Source organism: Pituophis catenifer, unplaced genomic scaffold (genome assembly GCF_029215685.1).
Source record: "Pituophis catenifer annectens isolate HBS135680 unplaced genomic scaffold, rPitCat1.0.hap2 SCAF_9, whole genome shotgun sequence".
NCBI lineage: Eukaryota > Metazoa > Chordata > Lepidosauria > Squamata > Colubridae > Pituophis > Pituophis catenifer.
In genome coordinates, this window is record NW_027256889.1 from 4,969,274 (window position 1) to 4,987,876 (window position 18,603).

At 46.5% G+C, this 18,603-nt stretch overlaps 1 protein-coding gene across 1 annotated transcript in view; it reads right to left on the minus strand.

The window, feature by feature from the left end:
• Window positions 1–1,813: 1,813 nt before the first annotated feature.
• LOC139321115 (sodium/potassium-transporting ATPase subunit alpha-3) overlaps window positions 1,814–18,603 on the minus strand; it is a 30,897-nt gene continuing 14,107 nt past the window's right edge. The window contains exons 11-22 of the mRNA XM_070949737.1: window positions 18,220–18,412; window positions 17,493–17,668; window positions 16,311–16,447; window positions 14,997–15,147; window positions 13,014–13,182; window positions 11,088–11,242; window positions 9,170–9,293; window positions 8,283–8,428; window positions 4,972–5,102; window positions 4,212–4,313; window positions 3,503–3,594; window positions 1,814–2,367 (exon numbers count right to left, since the gene is read on the minus strand). Of these exons, the coding sequence (XP_070805838.1) occupies window positions 2,339–2,367; window positions 3,503–3,594; window positions 4,212–4,313; window positions 4,972–5,102; window positions 8,283–8,428; window positions 9,170–9,293; window positions 11,088–11,242; window positions 13,014–13,182; window positions 14,997–15,147; window positions 16,311–16,447; window positions 17,493–17,668; window positions 18,220–18,412 (1,605 nt within the window). The 3' untranslated portion in view covers window positions 1,814–2,338. The remainder of the gene's footprint in view (window positions 2,368–3,502; window positions 3,595–4,211; window positions 4,314–4,971; window positions 5,103–8,282; window positions 8,429–9,169; window positions 9,294–11,087; window positions 11,243–13,013; window positions 13,183–14,996; window positions 15,148–16,310; window positions 16,448–17,492; window positions 17,669–18,219; window positions 18,413–18,603) is intronic.

The window sequence follows — 18,603 nt, forward strand, 5'->3', positions numbered from 1 at the left end:
CAGAGTCAGGACGTGCAAGCCACTTAAGGAGTGGCTGGCTCCGGGTTTTATTTATTGTATTGATTTTTTTAAAATGTATTTATTTAGAGGATTTATATGGCCGTCCATTCTCTTTCAGTGTCTCTGGCTGGCTTTATTATAATCACAGTACTTGCATCCTGTTTTTCATTGCGTGGAAAGTCTTTGGAGAGCCGTGTTCAAATCCTTCGGCCTAGAGATCACGGTTGTCTTCAAATGGAACACTCCCCCCCCCCCCCGTTCCTTCTTCCAGAGATTTGGAAGTTCTCTTCCAGATCTTTGCTTTGATCCAGCGCAACCCATAATTTTATGGCCTCAGTGCATCCCCTTTTTCTGCATTACAGATAGATGGTGTCGGGGTGGGACTCACTTACCTTCCCTACCGGTTCGCTCGGCATTCCGCGCATGCTCTTTTCTCTCTCTCGTGTCTACCATGTACAGCCTCCAAAATGTGGTTAAACAGGACGGCATTACATCTGGGTGGATGGGCGGGGCCTACAGTCACCGCTACCAGTTCGCGCGAACCGGCTGAATCCCACCACTGGATGGAATCTCCCCTACCTTTTCTTTCTTATTTCACAACGCATCCAACCCCACCCCTACCCCCGGCATATACAATGAGGCGTCCACATATCTCATATTAAATATTCCACTTCTTTAATTATTTGTTAAATCGGTTGGGTTGTTGTTGTTGTTGTTGTTGATTGGTTTCACACGACGACACGATCCCGAAAGGGGAAGGGGAGATGGGACAGAAAACAATGACCTGACATTTATGTCCCCGCTCCCCTCACCTCCCACCTTACAAAGAATATAAGGGTTGGTGTGATGAGTGGGGCAGGCCCAGAGCGATCAAGCCGCCTTCGACCCACCAGGAGTGAGCGATGCCTTCCCTCCCGCCCCCTCTTGCTTAGAGAGGGGCTCTATGGGGAAGGGGCTATGGCTGAAGTCGCAGGCTCAAATAACAGGAGCGCGTCTGACCGAGGGGAGGGGGCAAAATTAAGCATCGGTGGGGAGACAGCCCGAAACGTCACCCCCCTCTCTTGGGTGGGTTGCGGGCAACCACCCAAAGGCCGTCTGGTCTCCGATGGATGGGCAGACCCCTGGAGGGAAGGTGGCTTAAACGGCTGCCACGATGCTAGCAGAGCAAATGTACATGCAGGAGAAAGAGGTTTCACCCCCGTTTAGGTTTTGCATTTACACATCTACAGAGTCAGACTCCAGGGATTTAGGGCAGGGGGTCTCCAAAATCTGGCCACTTTAAGACTCATGGACTTCAGCTCCCAGAATTGCCCAGCCAGCATGTCTCCAATTCTGGGAATTGAAGTCCCCAGCTATGATTGGCTGGGGAATTCTGGGCGTTGAAGTCCACAATCTCTTAAAAGCGGCCATGTTGGGAGACTCCCTGGTTTAAGGGAAAGGGGAATGAAAAAAAAATCCCGCTGCTTTTTAGTCTAAAAATGAAAGAGTTTCAGAGGATGTCCGGGAAGCTTTGCTGGGCAGTGAAACGAATCCCGGCTAACCTCTGTCCTTTCTCATTTACACAAGCACAATCACACACAATCACCCGTACACAATCACCCACTTGCACACAGGGGAACGGAAATGGGGGAACACATATTGGCACGGCCGGGGTTGAGGGTGGGTGGGTGGGGATGGTGAGGAGAGCAGGAATTCAGCTCCCCCCAATCTAATCTCTTACTAGCGCTAACTGGGTCATCATCCTTCCCCCTGCCCCCCTGCCCCCCACCCCACCCCCAAACCCCCCCACCCCCCCCCACCCATCCCTGTTTGGTTTCTCATCTCCGAGGCAAGTTGTTTTTCGAAGTGGCTGGTCCCTGCGTTCAATCCCAGCTCCAGAAGGAAATTTTGAGTTGTTGGACGTTTTGCAGAGGTCAAGAAAGATTGACAAACACACAACACACCCCTCCCATGGGATGTTTCCCCCCCTCCCTCTCTCACACACACATACACGGACCCTCTTCCCTTAGACTGCCTCTAGAAACCGAAGCAGAATTTGGCAGAGAGGAGAAGTGGGTGAGAGGCGGGATGGAGGGGCGGAGGGTGTCCCTCCCTTAAATCCAGACTGGGACATGCATGCAGGACAGGACAAGTCAGGTGTTCCATTTGGGTGGGTGGGGGGCTGGGGAAAAAGGAGTGGGGAAGGAAGGTTTGTTTGGTTGTTCCTCTGTCCCGGCATGTGATCCTGGTGTTGTAATCTCTCATAGTCATGAGGGGGGGCAAGAGGGAGGATTAATTTGGGAGGGTCAAGATTCCCCCCCAGCAGGGGAGGCAACCAGCAATGGACACAGGAAGAGATTCAGTAGTAAGTCTCTTTCTCCACCCATCCTGCAAGGAAAAAAAGGAATATCCATGAGGCATTCGTGGCAGGATGGCCATTCGATGCCCACCCCCTCCCCGTGCCCTCTTTCAAATAGGATCCAGAACCCTCCTGGCTGTTCCCTCTGGTCCTTATTTATAACCCCCACCCCCACCCCTCCAGGTAAAATGATGAAGGTTATGAAAATAACGACAAGAAAAATGGCTGAAGAAATTGCTCTCGATTCTATAGGGTGGATAAGAGGACCCCCCAAACGTCTGCCCTCAAAACAGAGCTTTGCCTTTGGAAATGAAGTGAGGAAGAAAGGAAAGAAAGAAGGAGGAGGGAGAGGATTGAGAGCAAGGGAAGGGGAAGGGGGTAAAAAAGAAGAAGGAAAAAGGAAAAGAAAGAAAAGAGAGAAAGGAAGGAAGGAAAAGAAAGACAAGAAAGAGAAAGGGAGAGAGGGGGAGGGAGGAAAAAAGGAAATCAAAAAGAGAGAGAGGGGAAGGAAGGAAGGAAAAGAAAGAAAAAAGAGAAAGGGAGGGAGGGAAGAGGGAGGGAAGGAGGAAAAAAAAAGAAAGGAAAGGAAAAGAAGAGAGAAAGGAAGGGAGGGAAGGAGGGAGGGAGGAAAAAGGAAAAGAAATAAAAAAGTCAGAAAGGAAGGAAGGAAGGAAAAGAAAGAGAAAGGGAGGGAAGAGGGTGGGAGGGAGGAGGGAGGAAAAAGGAAATGAAAAGAGAGATAGAGAGGAAGGAAGGAAAAGAAAGAAAAGGAAGAGAAAGGAAGGAGGGAGGGAGGGAGGAAAAAGGAAAAGAAATAAAAGAAGGAGGAAGGAAGGAAGGAAGGAAGGAAGGAAGGAAGGAAGGAAGGAAGGAAGGAAGGAAGGAAGGAAAAAGGGGGAAGAGAAAGTAAAGGACTCGAAGTGCATAGAGGACAATAAGGGAGAGTCATATAGTTCCTGAATTCCTCAAAGTAAAAACGTACTCTGCTTAGGACTGTCTGCAAAATGACCAATAAATGCAAAAATCTTGAACTAAAAATAGAAAGCCTTATTTTAAAGCCCCGGGATTGACAGCTTCTGTTAGGTTGGCAAGGACCTTTCTGCAAACCTGGCAGCCCGTTCAGGCCCTCCCGGCCCCCAGCCGGCTCTCCCGGCCCCCTCTCACCTCCTGGGTTACGGCGCAATATGAGTTTGCGGATTTCATCGTACACAAAAATGAGGAAACTGTACGGAAAGGCGCAGAACCACCAGCTTGGCCTGTGGAGAGAACGCAGACATTCAGCCCAAGAGGGTGAGAGGCCACCCAGCCCTTTAGACCCCAACAAGTCTGCCCCTTTCCACTAATGTAGGTAATGCGGGTCCAGCTGGATGATCACTGAAGGGCCCTCTTTATTCACATTATTATAAAGAAAGGAATGTCCTTGTTCAGAGATTACACTGTCAGCTAAATTCCATTCTTGGCAACATATATCAGTGAGGGGGCCTATCTGTCAAGGATGCAGACATCCATATGAAACAAAAAGTTACTTATTAATCCAAGGCCAGCCATGAAACTATGCTTCGGTGATTTACAAGAAGAATTATGATTGTTTGGCAAGAATAATATGAAACTTTGTAATTAGAAAAATGTCATTTAATGTAACGAATGTCTGCAATGATAAAACTGCTGAGTTAACAGAATCCTTTGTCTTAGAAGGGTATAAAACCATTGTAACTACGTTCTGTCTTTGTTCACAGCTTCATGTAAAACTGGCTCTGAACCTATTGCGCAATATACTGTCTCTGACTAACCTAGAAAAGTTGTGTTGGTCTAATTAATCCACAACACCACCACCACCACCCTAAATAAAATAAAATAAAAAGCTGGTACTCACTTCAAAGGATACATTCTGAGAGCCACATCCATACCGGGGCAGTAGGATAAGAAGGCAGCTAAGGCGGTCTCCTCAAAGAGGCCAAATATGAGGATCTTGTTTCTGAGAAGTGGGGAGGGAGAGATGGAATCGCCAATTACAATTGCTGCCGATTGCTGTCGATTGCTGCGGCAATCGACAATTCTTTTGTGTGTCTTTTTTTTTTGTGAGGTGCCTAATATCACAAGGTTGAGATGGACAGCTTTATCATCATCATTTTCATTTAATGACCCCTTTGCGGGGTGGAGTCTGGGCAACTGATTGGAGCAAGCAGAGTGTTTTTTACTGGCCGGATGCCTTTCCTGTCGCCAATACGGAGTTTTGTTCAGCAGATATATTCTCAGTGTGCCCAGAGAGAGACGTATCTGCCTCTACCTAGGATTGAACGCACAGCTTCCCAGTTGTGAGGCGAGAGCGCCACCTCTAGGCCACCATGCAACTCCATTATAAATTCAATATATAAACAACACATTCCTGAAAGCAGAACTGGCTGTAGCCTGCTACTGCATCCCGTTTTTTTGCTGGCAAAAAATAAAACATTTTAAAATAAGTTCAAATTTTCTGCTTAATTTTTTTTTTTTAAAAGTTTCTGGGCATCAAGCTATGTTTTCACTGACTAGACCCCACCGCCCTTAAGATTTGGGGACGACTTTGCTTCTTGGTTGCTTTGCGGAGTTTATGCCCTTTCTTTGGCCAACGGGAAACCCGGCAGCCACCGTACCTCATGCCTTGCTGGAAGACGGAATTCCTTCTGGTTTTGCAAATAATCAAGTCGGCCCACTGCACCACCACGATGCTGACGAAGAAGGCGGTATGGCAGGTGAATTCCACTACTTTGCGTTGCTCGTAAGTCTAGGAGGAAAACAGCAGGGAATCAAACATCTGTACTCTTTTCCAGAATTGTCTTCCTTTCTTCAGGGCTGCTGTGGGTTCGTAGGGGTTCGGGAGAACCTCTAGCTAAGATTCTGTGCAGTTTGGAGAACCCCCCAGATCCCACTCCTGGCTGGCCCAGCCCACTCCGCCCCCTCCCCTCCCAGGAGTCCCCAGGCGGCCCGTTTTGGATGCAGATAAGTGCAGGATGTGCGTGGAGGCTCAGGGAGGGTGAAAAACGGGCCTACTGGAAATTCAGGAAAGCCAGAAATGGGCCAGTTTCTGGCCTCCAGAGGGCCTCTGGAGCCTGGGGAGGCCGTTTTCACCCTCCCGGAGGCTCGAGGAAAGTCTCCGGAGTCCATGGGAAGGCAAAAATGCCCTCCCCACACCATGGTGGAGGAGGCCGACTAGGCCACGCCCACCGTGGCCATGCCCACCCAGCCACCGGGCAGAGAACCCCTTGCTAAAATTTTTGAAGCCCACCTTTGCCTTTCTTGCATAACAACCTGCTCTCTCTCAGTTCAAGATTAGACACTTGGTGGGGTGCAAAGGGGAAGATGGAAGTTCCTGCTTTCTTCCTTTCTCGTAGACTCACTCCCCACAGTGTGCAACAATTGTGCTGTTACTTCAGCAAAGACTCAGTGGTAGTACAGTGGTCTAAAGCACCCTGTTATTAAGACCAGCTGCCTGCAATTACTGCAGGTTCGAATCTCGCCAGGCTCAAGGTTGACTCAGCCTTCCATCCTTTCTAAGGTAGGTAAAATGAGGACCCGGTTTGTGGGGGCAATAAGCTGACTTTGTATAAAATAGAACACCGCTTAGGGGTGGCCAAAAGCCGTACTAAGCAGGTATATACAAAAGTATGAAGGCTATTGCTTAAAAGCATTGTAAACCGCCCTGAGTCTCCGGAGAAGGGTGGCATATAAATCAAACTAATAAATAAATTGCTGTGTTGGCACATTGCAATAAATAAGTGGGTTTTGGGTTGCAGTTTGGGCACTCGGTCTCTAAAAGATTCGCCATCCCTGGACTAGAGGGTGACATGATAGCAATGTTCCAATATCTGAGGGGCTGCCACAAAGAAGAGGGAGTCAAGCTCTTCTCCAAAGCACCTGAGGTTAGGACAAGAAGCAATGGGTGGAAACTTACCAAGGAGAGAAGCAACTTAGAACTAAGGAGAAATTTCCTGACTGTTAGAACAATTAATCGGTGGAACAGCTTGCCTCCAGAAATTGTGAATGCTCCAACACTGGAGGTTTTTAAGAAGAGATTAAACAACCATTTATCTGAAATGGGATAGGGTCTCCTGCTTGACCAGGGGGTTGGACTAGAAGACCTCCAAGGTCCCTTCTAACTTTGTTCTCCATGCATTTCAGAATGTGATTCGTTGGTTGGGCTTTTATTGTAATTGATGACAATGCCCATTAATTCAGGCCTTCTCTATGGCTTACGCCATCCTGATTTAAATAAGATGCGCTTTGTTCTTGCGTGCTCTTCACATCTCTTGTGACGTGATGTGTCAAAGAGGGCCCTTCCTGGGCCCATCACGGGGTTTGTTCTGCATCTGGGCAGCACGGTTGCCAAGTTTGGCTCTTCCGCAGCTTCCTTCTCTTTTAGCGCTTGCCAAATACAGCGTCTCTAACTTCCCCCCCGCAGCTTAGGGCCTCGGGGGTGTCTAAATTCAGCTCTGAAATTCGATCGCCCTTCCAATGGCCAACACCCAGCAAAGGATGGAGACCAAAAAAGACACAGCTTGAGTGGAAGCTATTAAAACGGAAAGCCTGCATATCTCAAGGCATCTTTGGCTGCAGAGAGGAACATCAACATTTAACTCTCATTCTCGCTGCATACAGGTAACAACAGAGTTACTTGCATTGTGGTTTAAGGTCACATCCTGGGTACCTCCCTGTTTCTTTACTTAGGGTAACAGAATGAAAGTGGCTTGTCCCTGTCTTTTTGGGGGGGATGGTTTTTGACTTTATTCCAGCTTATCCCCAGCCATATTTTTCCCTGTGCCTTCCAGATTTTATACTTATCCTAATTTCCCAAATCTCTATTAAATCGTTCTTTTTTTTTGCTTGTTTGTTTATTCTCAATTCATGGAAATGGAAATAAAGGTGGAAGAAAAAAAATTTGCCAACCATTCATAGAGCGGTAGTTAAACTCCAAACAGGAGTTTAAATGCAGTTCTGTTTGGTGGGTCCATCATTTGATTAGATTATACAGTATTCCCTCTATTATTTTTAAAATTAGAATCTAGCATTGGCAGAAAATTAAAGCATCTCTTCCTCTCTCTCTCTCTCCCTCCCCCCTCTCTCGTGCAATATTCATTCTCTGCAAAAGGCAGTGACACAATACAGTCTTGAAAACAATGTCCTTAAAAGATAACAATTCTACACCCGTTGCAACATCGCTACCATAAAATATGTTTCTGTGGGGCCAGCTAGAATCGTAAACATCCCTGATCCATTACCAGAAATGAAATGAAGCACCATTGTGTAAAGAGTGATCAGATTAATATTTGATATATCAAAGCAGAAACTCTTGGAGGAAGAACATCTAAAAAAAAAACATCTAGCACCATGTTCTATGTTGCTGTTGTTAGTTTTGAAATCATGTCTGACCCATCGCGACCCCATGGACAACGTTCCTCCAGGCCTTCCTGTCCTCTACCATCCTCTGGAGTCCATTTAAGTTCATGCCGACTGCTTCAGTGACTCCATCCAGCCACCTCGTTCTCTGTCGTCCCCTTCTTCTTTTGCCCTCAATTGTTCCCAGCATGAGGCTCTTCTCCAGTGAGTCCTTCCTTCTCATTAGATGGCCAAAGTATTTGAGTTTCATCTTCAGGATCTGACCTTCTAAAGAGCAGTCAGGGTTGATCTCCTCTAGGACTGACCGGTTTGATCGCCTTGCAGTCCAAGGGACTCGCAGGAGTCTTCTCCAGCACCAGAGTTCAAAGGCCTCCATTCTTTGGTGCTCAGCTTATGGTCCAACTCAACTTATGGTCCAACTTTCACAGCCATACATTGCAACTGGGAAAACCATAGTGTGTTCTATAGACTTGTCCAAACAAACTGCTACTTAACAGGGATTGGATCTCAGCCATCCTTTCTGTAAGTGATCCAGATGCCTTACGTGGTTCTACCGCTTTCCTCTACTTACCCACTGCTGCCCATATGAATCCTCCAAGTCGTTGACTGACCGGTCGTCCCAATTAAGACGGATGCCAACCAGAACAGAGGGCAGGAACCCGTTCTCAGCCAAGATCACAAAATAGGAGAAGAATCCTCCCAGAGCCTGAATCATTCCTGCAAAGGAATTTTGAGAGTTGAGGAAATCCTTTCTTGACATCAACAGCGTTAAGACGTGTGGACTTCTTAGAACTCCCAGAATCCCTCAGCCAGCCGTCCTTAAAGGTTTATTGTACTCTAATAAGTAAAGACTCGAAGTTTCTGTGCTCAGTATTATTATTGTCACTAAAATATTGTTATTACTACTGTATTCCTGTTTTAATTAAGCTATGCGCTCAATGCTACGGTTGTTTTGACTGATGAGACTTTTATATTTTACAAACATGTAGATTTATATCAATCACTGAGGAGAAAGGTTTGGTTTGGGGGCTTATAAAGAGCCACCGTGGCACAGTGGTTAGAGTGCAGTACTGCAGGCTACTTCTGCTGACTGCCGGCAGACTGCAATTTGACAGTTCGAATCTCACCAGGCTGAAGGTTAACTCAGCCTTCCATTCTTCTGAGGTGGGTCAAATGAGGACCCAGATTGTTTGGGGGCAAATAGGCTGACTCTGTAAACCGCTTAGAGAGGGTTGTAAAAGCACTGTGAAGCAGTATATAAGTCTAAGTGCTATTGCTATTATAATGGCAGTGGAGAAAGACTTTATAAACCATAAAGGTAAGAATAACACGGGGGTGGGGGGGTGGGGGGGGCAGAACTGGTTCGGTGACGTCATATCATCACCGCTACTGGCTCGGCGGAACCGGGCGGACCCGGGAGGAACCCACCACTGATCTAGTTGCCTACACATGACTCACCAATCTGTCCGTAGGCCATACTGATGAGTCGTTCATTCACCAGCTTGTCAGTCCTGGGGTTTCGGGGCTGACGCTTCATGATGTCGCTCTCAGCAGCTTCGTAAGCCAAGGAGATGGCAGGCACCTGGTGGGAAAACCAAGAATGGAGATTGCTCGATCACAGGTTTCGTCTTACACTTGAAGGTTTAGCTCTTCTCATCCCAGCCACTGGAGGAAAGACCAGGCCAAGGACCAGAATGAAAAATCAGGCTCCTTTGGGCCATTTCCCTCCAAATTCTGTGTCTTCTTTTGCCGTCCTTTTCTTTTCTCTCTTTCTTTTTTGACTCATGTATTCATCCTTTTCAAAGTCATGCCAGGGTCAACTTCTGCAGGAAACAGGAGCCTCTGTTTCCTGCTCAGATTGTAAATATTAAGTCAAACTCACAGCTTAAGCCAGGGGTCTCCAACCTTGGCAACTTTAAGCCTGGAGGACTTCAACTCCCAGAATTCTTTGCTGGCTGGGGAATTCTGGGAGTTGAAGTCCTCCAGGCTTAAAGTTGCCACAGTTGGAGACCCTTGGCTTAAGCTGCATATTAGATGTCTCTGCCCTAGTTTTACAAAAGATAACGAGAGAATTTTGGTTGTAAGAATTATACTTCCCAAGGTCCTTGAGCTGGGGTCTCCAAACTTGGCAACTTTAAGACTTGTGGACTTCTTAAAGATCAAAGAATTCTGGGAGTTGAAGTCCTCCAGGCTTAAAGTTGCCAAGGTTGGAGAGCCTTGGCTCAAGCTGCCTATTAGATGTAGCTGCCCTAGTTTTTCCAAAGAAAACAAGAGAATTTGGGTTGTAAGAATTATAGTTCCCAAGGTCCTTGAGTAGGGGTCTCCAAGCTTGGCAAATTTAAGACTTGTGGACTTCTTAAAGGACAAAGGATTCTGGGACTTGGAAGTCCACAAGTCTCAAAGTTACCAGGTTTGGGGACCCACCCGTGTCCTTGAGGAATGGAAGTCTCAATGAGTGTGAGAAGGTGGGCGAGAAGATTCCTTGCATGAAATTCAGTTGTGGGAGAGAAAGTCATTAAACTAGCCTACTCCAAGTTTCCTTTGTGCTATTATGATCATATTATTTATGCATATTCCACCTTTATTATTTTTTATAAATGATTCAAGGTGGTGACTATACCTAATACTTCTTTCTCCTCCTATTTTCCCTATAACAACCACCCTATGGAGATGGACTGGCCTGAGAGAGAGAGGAATTAGACTAAAGTCACTCAGCTTTTGTGCCTAAAGTGGGACTCGAACTCACCATCTCCTGATGACTGCCCCTATGTCACCCACTGGCTTTCATGCCTAAAATGGGACTAGAACTCCCAGTATCCTGTTCACTGACCCAAAATAATCCAATTGGCTTTTATGTCTAAAGTGGGATTCGAACTCACCATCTTCTGATGACTGCCCCTATGTCACCCACTGGCTTTCATGCCTAAGATGGGACTAGAAATCCCAGTATCCTGTTCACTGACCCAAAATCATCCAATTGGCCTTTATGTCTAAAGTGGAACTAGAATTTACCATCTCCTGATGATTGCCCTAAAGTCACCCACTAGCTTTCATGCCTAAGATGGGACTAGAACTCACAGTCTCCTAGTTTCTAGCCCGCCTCCTTAACCATTAGACCAAACTGGCTCTTATTTGCACTGGCTTCATTTGCCTGAAGAAGCACACAGTTTCTGTTCCTTGACACCTTCAATCAAAACTGGTCCAGGCCAAGATCTGTTGTCCCTTGTAATGAAGGACCGAGTTCAGGTTTCGAATCCTGGCACAGAAGGAATCTATGGAGGGCCTCCTTCCACCTGTGAGAAGGCTTGCAAAGAGGAGGCAAAGGATGAAACACTTGGATGTTGGATGATGAAGACATGTAAGGAGGAGAACTCACCATGTCAGTCCCCAAGTCGATGCATAGGATGGTGATGGTACCCAGAGGCAGTGGGATGTTGGCCATGATGAAGAGCAGAAAGGGAGTAATCTCTGGGATGTTACTGGTCAAGGTGTAGGCAATGGATTTCTTCAGGTTGTCAAAAATTAGGCGTCCTAGTGAGACAAATGGGGAGAGAATGGGGCACAGCTGGAGAGCAGGAGAAGCAGGCTCCACATAAAGTCAATGCCAGCTAGATTTCTGCTCCATTGGCACAATAGCAATAGCACTTATATGCTGCTTTACAGTGCTTTTACTGCCCTCTCTAAGTCAGCATCTTGCCTCCAACAATCTAGATTCTCATTTTACCAACCTCGGAAGGATGGATCCACCTTGAGATGGTCAGGATCGAACTCCTGGCAGTGCAATACTGCATTCTGACCATTACGCACCACAGAAGGTGGGGGAGGGAGGGAGGGAGGGACGAAGGAAGGAAGGAAGGGGAAAAGGAAGAGCAATAAGCACTCAGACTTATATACCGCTTTACAGTGCTTTTACAGCCCTCTCTAAGTGGTTTAAAGAGTCAGCCTATTGCCCCCAAACAACCTGGGTCCTCATTTTATCCACCTCAGAAGGACGGAAGGCTGAGTCAACCTTGAGCCTGGTGAGATTCGAACTGCCGAATTGCAGGCAGCCAGCAGTCAGCAGAAGTAGCCTGCAGTACTGCGTTCTAACCACTGCGCGGCTCACAAGCTGCTTCTCCTCCCCTCCCGCACGGGATTAGTCCTTCTCACCCGCTCCTAGAGGTAGTCCTCACAACCATAATTGAGCCCCAAAATTTATGTTGCTAAGTGAGACATTTGTGAAGTGAGGGCCGCCTCAAGGTTGTGTTTGACCTTGGGGGGCCAGGGGGGGCATGGCCAGCTCAACATAATTCAATTGGGGGGGGTGCCTGTGGTGGTCTGAGCACTCTGCCAGCGAAAATGGGCTCCCGAGCTCCGTTTTCGGCTGCGACGGTTTCCTGCAACCCTCTGCCAATGAAAACGGAGCTCAGGAGGACTGCCCGCGGCCCTCCCAAGGTCTGTTTTCGCTGGCAGAGGCACTGCAGGCTGATCCTTTGCTGTTTCCAGGGTGGCCCTGCGGGCCAGATCTAAATACCCTGTGGGCCAGATCCAGCCCCCGGGCTGTGAGTTTGACACCTCTGTCCTATAGCAATCCCCTTATATTTGAGCTCTCTTTCCAGTAAGCAGCCTCAGGGAAGAAGAGAAATAGCATTTATCGAATACCTGAGGTGATTTCTGGCCGATGAATGTTGAAATTAGAGAACATTTGGAGAACATTTGATATTGTGTCAAGGCAAGCTGCCATTTTCAGCTTATAAATTGCTTGCTCCTATCCTCAGAGCTTACTGCATGAGATACATCGGCTGCGATGCTTGGTAGAATCCCGCCCTGAATCCTGATGCTATATTTAAGTAGTCCTTGACTTACAACAGCTCATTTAGTGACCATTCGAAGTTACAACGGGCGCTGAACAAAGCAAACTGAGGACCATTTTTCACACTTATGACTGTTGCAGCATTCCCCACAGTCACATGATTTACTGTTCTGCCCCAGCTATGGACCCCAAAGAACGCAGCACACACAAAGTCTGTACAAACCTTAGTTTACTAAATTAAATCAGTTTTTTTTTTAAATAAAGGCTGTTAATTAACTTTCTTAATTAAGGTGGCCGATCTACCTGCCAATCAGCTTTTTTCTTATTTTCCTCCCCAAAAACTAAGGTGCGTCTTATACTCCGAAAAATACGGTAATGTACAACCCACCGCTGGCGACCTGTATAATCTTTCTCCCAGAAATAAGTTATTAGCAGAACCCATAACTGAGATCTACCCTCAGTTCCGACAGTTTTAGCGGGAAGGGAACCAATCTCCTTCTCCTTGCTTACCTTCTTCAACTCCAGTAACAATAGAGGCAAAATTGTCGTCCAGCAGAATCATGTCAGCAGCCTGTTTGGAGACATCTGAGCCAGCAATGCCCATGGCGACTCCAATGTCCGCCTTCTTCAGGGCAGGGGAGTCATTGACACCATCCCCCGTCACGGCCACAATTGCGCCCTGAAGGGGAAAGAAAGGCACGGTTAGAAACGGAGAACAGGTGCTATTGTGCAAAAGATGGTTGGGTGAAGATGGAAGAGATGGTTTGGATGGAGGAAACGGCAGTAGGAAATATTTGCACTCAACCTACACTAGGAGGTTCTCAGTCATCCAAGTCATGGTTGTCCCAAATATGTTTTTTCTTTTTAATTAAATTTTATTAATTTTCTCTTAATTACATTTCTTAGTGCTTGATAAACATCGTGTTGTCTGGGTATTTCATTTGCTTAACCATACAAATGCCGTTCTTACTCCCCACCCCTTTTTTCCAACCACTGGTAAAACAAGTTCCATGTTTGATAATATTCTGCGTCTTCTTTCTATTTGATTTGCAATGTCAGTCTATCCATTTCTGCAGTCTAGTATCTTCTTAATTATCTCTTCATCTTGAGGTGTTTCTTCATCTTTCCAATATTGTGCGATGATAATCCTCGCTGCTGTTAAAACATGTAATACTACCGTGTTTCCCTGAAAATAAGCCCTCCACCAAAATAAGCCCTCCCCCTAAAATAAACCCTCCCCCCGAAAATAAGCCCTCCCCGAAAATATTTAAACATATGCACAGCCAGTCTCGGCCATTTCCTCTGGTTAGGGTTAGGGAGACAGAGCTGGAAATCAGGTAAGACAGCAAGAGGAGCCCCATCTTGCTCCATGCACCCCAAAATAATAAGACCTCCCTGAAAATAAGGCCAAGCGCTTATTTTGGGGTTCAAAAAAATATAAGACAGGGTCTTATTTTTGGGGAAACACGGTAAGATAGATGATAGAAAATAGATAATAGACAAGAAAGGAAAAGTTATAGAAAGAAAGAAAGAAGGATAGATATAGATGATAGTAGATAGATAGATAATAGACAAGAAAGAAAGAAAAAGAAAGAAAGAAAGATAAAGAAAGAAAGAAAGAAAGAAAGAAAGAAAGAAAGAAAGAAAGAAAGAAAGAAGGAAGGAAGGAAGGAAGGAAGGAAGGAAGGAAGGAAGGAAGGAAGGAAGGAAGGAAGGAAGGAAGGAAAGAAGGAAAGAAGGAAAGAAGGAAAGATAGAGATAGATACCCTGTTTCCCCCAAAGTAAGACATTCCCTGATAATAAGCCCAATTGGGCTTTTGAGTGCATGGCAATAAGGCCAAGCGCTTATTTCAGGGTTCAAAAAAATATAAGACAGGGTCTTATTTTGGGGGAAACATGGTAAATACATACTTTTCTTATCAAATTTTTCTGATATCATCACTAATAAAAACAGTTCAGGTTTAAAATCTACAAGTTTCCCTATTATCAGCCAGAGCTGAAGAAGCATCTTGGAGGAGAAGTGAAATGTCTTCAAAAGAAAAACCAGAATGTCCAGTTGCCTCTTGAAAAAAACACCTTTGGAACAACCTACATTAGGGTGTCTGGTCAACTGGGGTGGAATCTCCAGCTAGGCCGGAGGGAGGCGTCAAGGGAGGGCCGAGGGAAGAGAGTCTCCATTAGCCCTTCCGTGTTAGCCCTTCCATACCAAATGCTGTCCGTTGTGAAAAGGTGAGATTCAGAAGAAGCAACTGGTGGAATCTGTAAGGCTACGGGAGTAGTAAAATCCTTCTCTCGATCACTCAGGTGTGTAAATCCATGCATTTTATGTTGCATATTTGTACACCTCTGGCACTGTTCTGCCCTGAAAGTCCTTTGTTAGCTGTATGAACTCCCTACTTTGCTGGAGAGGACAAGTTTAATGAAATTTTCCATTTGTGGGCATGAGGTATAGAGATGTGACATGGTTGGTTGGATGTCCTTCTCAATCTCTACCTGTCTTTGGCAACCTTCCACGATGATGAGCTTCTGCTGTGGAGAAGTACGGGCAAAGACGATCTCGGTGTGATTCTGTAGGATTTCATCAATTTGCTCCGCAGGCATGTCTTTCAAATCTGTCCCATGGATCACGCAAGCCTTGGCATCTCTAGGAAGACAAAGGACAGTAGACAGGACAAGCATGACCTCCCCGTATGCAGATAATTAACTATGGGACTGTTCTGCTTCATCATTTCAATGTTGTTTTTGTTATATTTGTCTTCCTGCCTTTTTCTAAGCATTCCCAAGAACACAACTGTTGTGGCCCGCCAGTGGCCAGCGGAACTGGCGGCAGATTCGGACAATGAGGGGATTGGGGAGGAACATGAGCCAGTCCTGGAGTCTGGGATAGGCTCTGATGAGTGCTCTGCATCGGAGGCAGAGAGGGGGCCAGGGCCGTCTGACAGTTATCAGCTACCTTCGGAGTCGGAAATAAGTGGGGCTGAAAAACAGCTGGAGCCTGTTCCCGATGTGCGCATGCATGCCCAGAGCTGCCAGGAGAAGGGAACAATTAAGGAACAGAGGTCGACTCAGGAGTAAAGGCACAAGGGGACGCTCTATTTACTTGTACAGTGTTACGCCTGGAAGCTCTCGGCCTGGCAACTCTCCAAGGACTGATAAGGTCTGTGGTTGCAATTCATCCTTGAATTGAAAAGTCGTTTGCTACAACTTTGCTGACTGTGAATGCTAGGAGTTCACATTAGCCAAATAAAACATGGTTTTGTCGGGACAAGGAGTCTGTTTTGTGATTTTTGTGAAGCCTAGGTCAGGACAACTACATTTCAACCTTTCATCGGGGTGAATGGTTACAGCCCTCTGAGAGATGCCAACAAACAACTATCTATTGAATTGCCACACAGAGTAATGAAGGAGAGAGAGAGAGAGACTGCAACTAAACAGATATCTCATCGACACACCGTTAGAGAATAAAACTTAAATGCTGGTATTGTCTAAGTCAGGGGTGTTCAGTCTTGGCTACTTTAAGACTGGGGTGGACTTCAATTCCCAGAATTCCCCTTCAGCACAGTTGGCTGAGGAATTCTGGGAGTTGAAGTTCACAGGTCTAAAAGTTGCTTGAGATGGGCCTAGCTTCAGTGAGGAAGCCATTTCAAAACGTGACGAACACAAGAAAAATAGCCCTGGGCATATGATTTCCTTGCCCCCTCTCTGTTTTCCCACATTTTGTCCTTTGGATTTTCATGATGTCCTGGAAGCCGTTACTTTTCCCCCAGACCCACAAAGTTGACCTCTGCCCTCCTACTTTCCCCTCACCTGGGGTTGACCTGACTGACAGGAATGTTTAGCCGGGCAGCAATGTCTTCCACTGTCTCGTTGCCCTCAGAGATAATTCCAACACCTTTGGCGATGGCTTTAGCTGTGATGGGATGGTCACCTGTTACCATGATCACCTATGGAGGAAAAGCAGGTTTATCAAAGGGGAATACAAAGACTGTCCAATAAACCAGAATGAGTTGTCCAACCCAATTCATTTCTAAGAGTTGGAAGGATTACAGGAGATAAGGTGGTCTCCAAGGGTTTCTAAGAGGTCCTAGACAATTTAAGGTTGCTACATCTTCAGTCTGGTCCAAGCCAGAAGCTGCCATTGACATCACATCAAATACACAAACCTTGGGCCAATCCATTAATTAATTCAAGACAAAGGACCTTGAACTTGGGAATCTGTAGATAAACTAATTAAAAGAGCACTGGAGTGTACTTATGGCATAGGTGTTTGAGTGACCTTCTGTGGCCCAGATGAACCATTTCAGATCTTTTCACTATTAAAGTAAAAGTAAAGATTCCCCTGCACATAAATGCTAGTCGTTCCCACCTCTAGGGGGCGGTGCTCATCTCCGTTTCAAAGCCGAAGAGCCAGCGCTGTCCGAAGACGTGTCCGTGGTCATGTGGCCGGCATGACTCAACGCCAAAGGCGCACGGAACGCTGTTCCCTTCCCACCAAAGGTGGTCCCTATTTTTTCTACTTGCATTTTTCACGTGCTTTCGAATTGCTAGGTTGGCAGAAGCTGGGACAAGGAACGGGAGCTCACCCCGTTACGCGGCGCTAGGGATTCAAACCGCTGAACTGCCGACCTTCTGATCGACAATCTCAGTGTCTTAGCCACTGAGCCGCCACGTCCCCATTTTTCACTATTAGGAGACAATAAAAAAAGGCTGCTTAGGAAAGGGAATTGGCCTTCTGGAATATCAAAATTGAGATAAAGAGATTTTCAAAACCGGATAACGTCTGGAATTACATCTCTAAATTCAATGAACGCTATTCATTCAAGGAAATATTTGCAGTTCATCTAGAGCAGGGGTCTCCAACCTTGGCAACTTTAAGACTTGTGGACTTCAACTCCCAAAGCTGGCTGAGGAATTCTAAGAGTTGAAGTCCACATGTCTTAAAGTTGCCAAGGTTGGAGACCCCTGCTCTAGACTGTCCAGCTGCTTTACCTTGATGCCAGCGCTTCGGCATTTGCCCACGGCATCGGGTACAGCAGCACGGGGTGGGTCAATCATGGACATGAGTCCCACAAAGCAGAGGTTCTCGGTGCAAAAGTTGACATCGTCGCAGTCAAAGGCGAACCCTTTGGGATACTGCTCTTCAGGCATGTAGTAGTGGCAGAAACCTGGAAGGAAAAAAGGCGGTCAGGAAAAAAATAAACAACCAGGGAAAATTTGACCTGGATGGCCAGATCTTAGCCAATGATTTTGCTTGTATCTTAAGAGGCATTGCCTATTTTTAATTACTCTTTGGGATGTGTGCATAAGCGCTGCCCATTGATTAAAGACATCTTACTGCATCAGAATGATTAGCATTGTTAGATTAGCGCATCTAACAAAATTAGTATATATTTGTATACCTTGGAAGGATGGAAGGCTGAGTCAACCTTGAACCTGGTGAGATTCGATCTGCCAAATTGCAGGCAACCGGCAGTCAGCCGAAGTAGCCTGCAGTACTGCACTCTCACCACTGCACCACTGCACAATAGTTAATCTATATCTAAGTTTCTATAGAGGGTATCTGACTTCTCACTGGTTTTTTTCTTTTTTTTTAAAAAAAAAGAAACCTCACTAACTTCTCCAGGATGTTGTATGACATCTAGGCCTTCTACTCATAGGGGTCTTGCCTTCTTTAGTCCTTCCAACAACCCAATATCCTCTCCCTGGCCATTCCTACCGAGCACCCGCTCTCCAAGTCCGCCGAGCTCTAAGTAGGCATTCTGAAAAGCTTCTTTCATTTCTTCATCGAGAGGCTGTTCTTTGCCTTGGACCACAATGGTAGAGCATCGGTCCAGGATGCGCTCAGGGGCACCCTTCATCACCAGCAGGTAGCGGTTATCGTTGGGGTCTTCTGTCTCGTGAATCGAGAGCTGCAACAGGAGCAGAAATTCTCTCAGGACCAGGGGTGGGGCTGCTGGGGGTTCGCAAGGGTTCGGGGGAACCTCTAGCTAAGATTCTGTGCAGTTTGGAGAACCCCAAAATCCCATTCCTGGCTGGCCCTGCCCACTGCACCCTGCTCCTCCCAGGAGTTGGACATTTGCCGGTTTTGGACGTAAGCAAC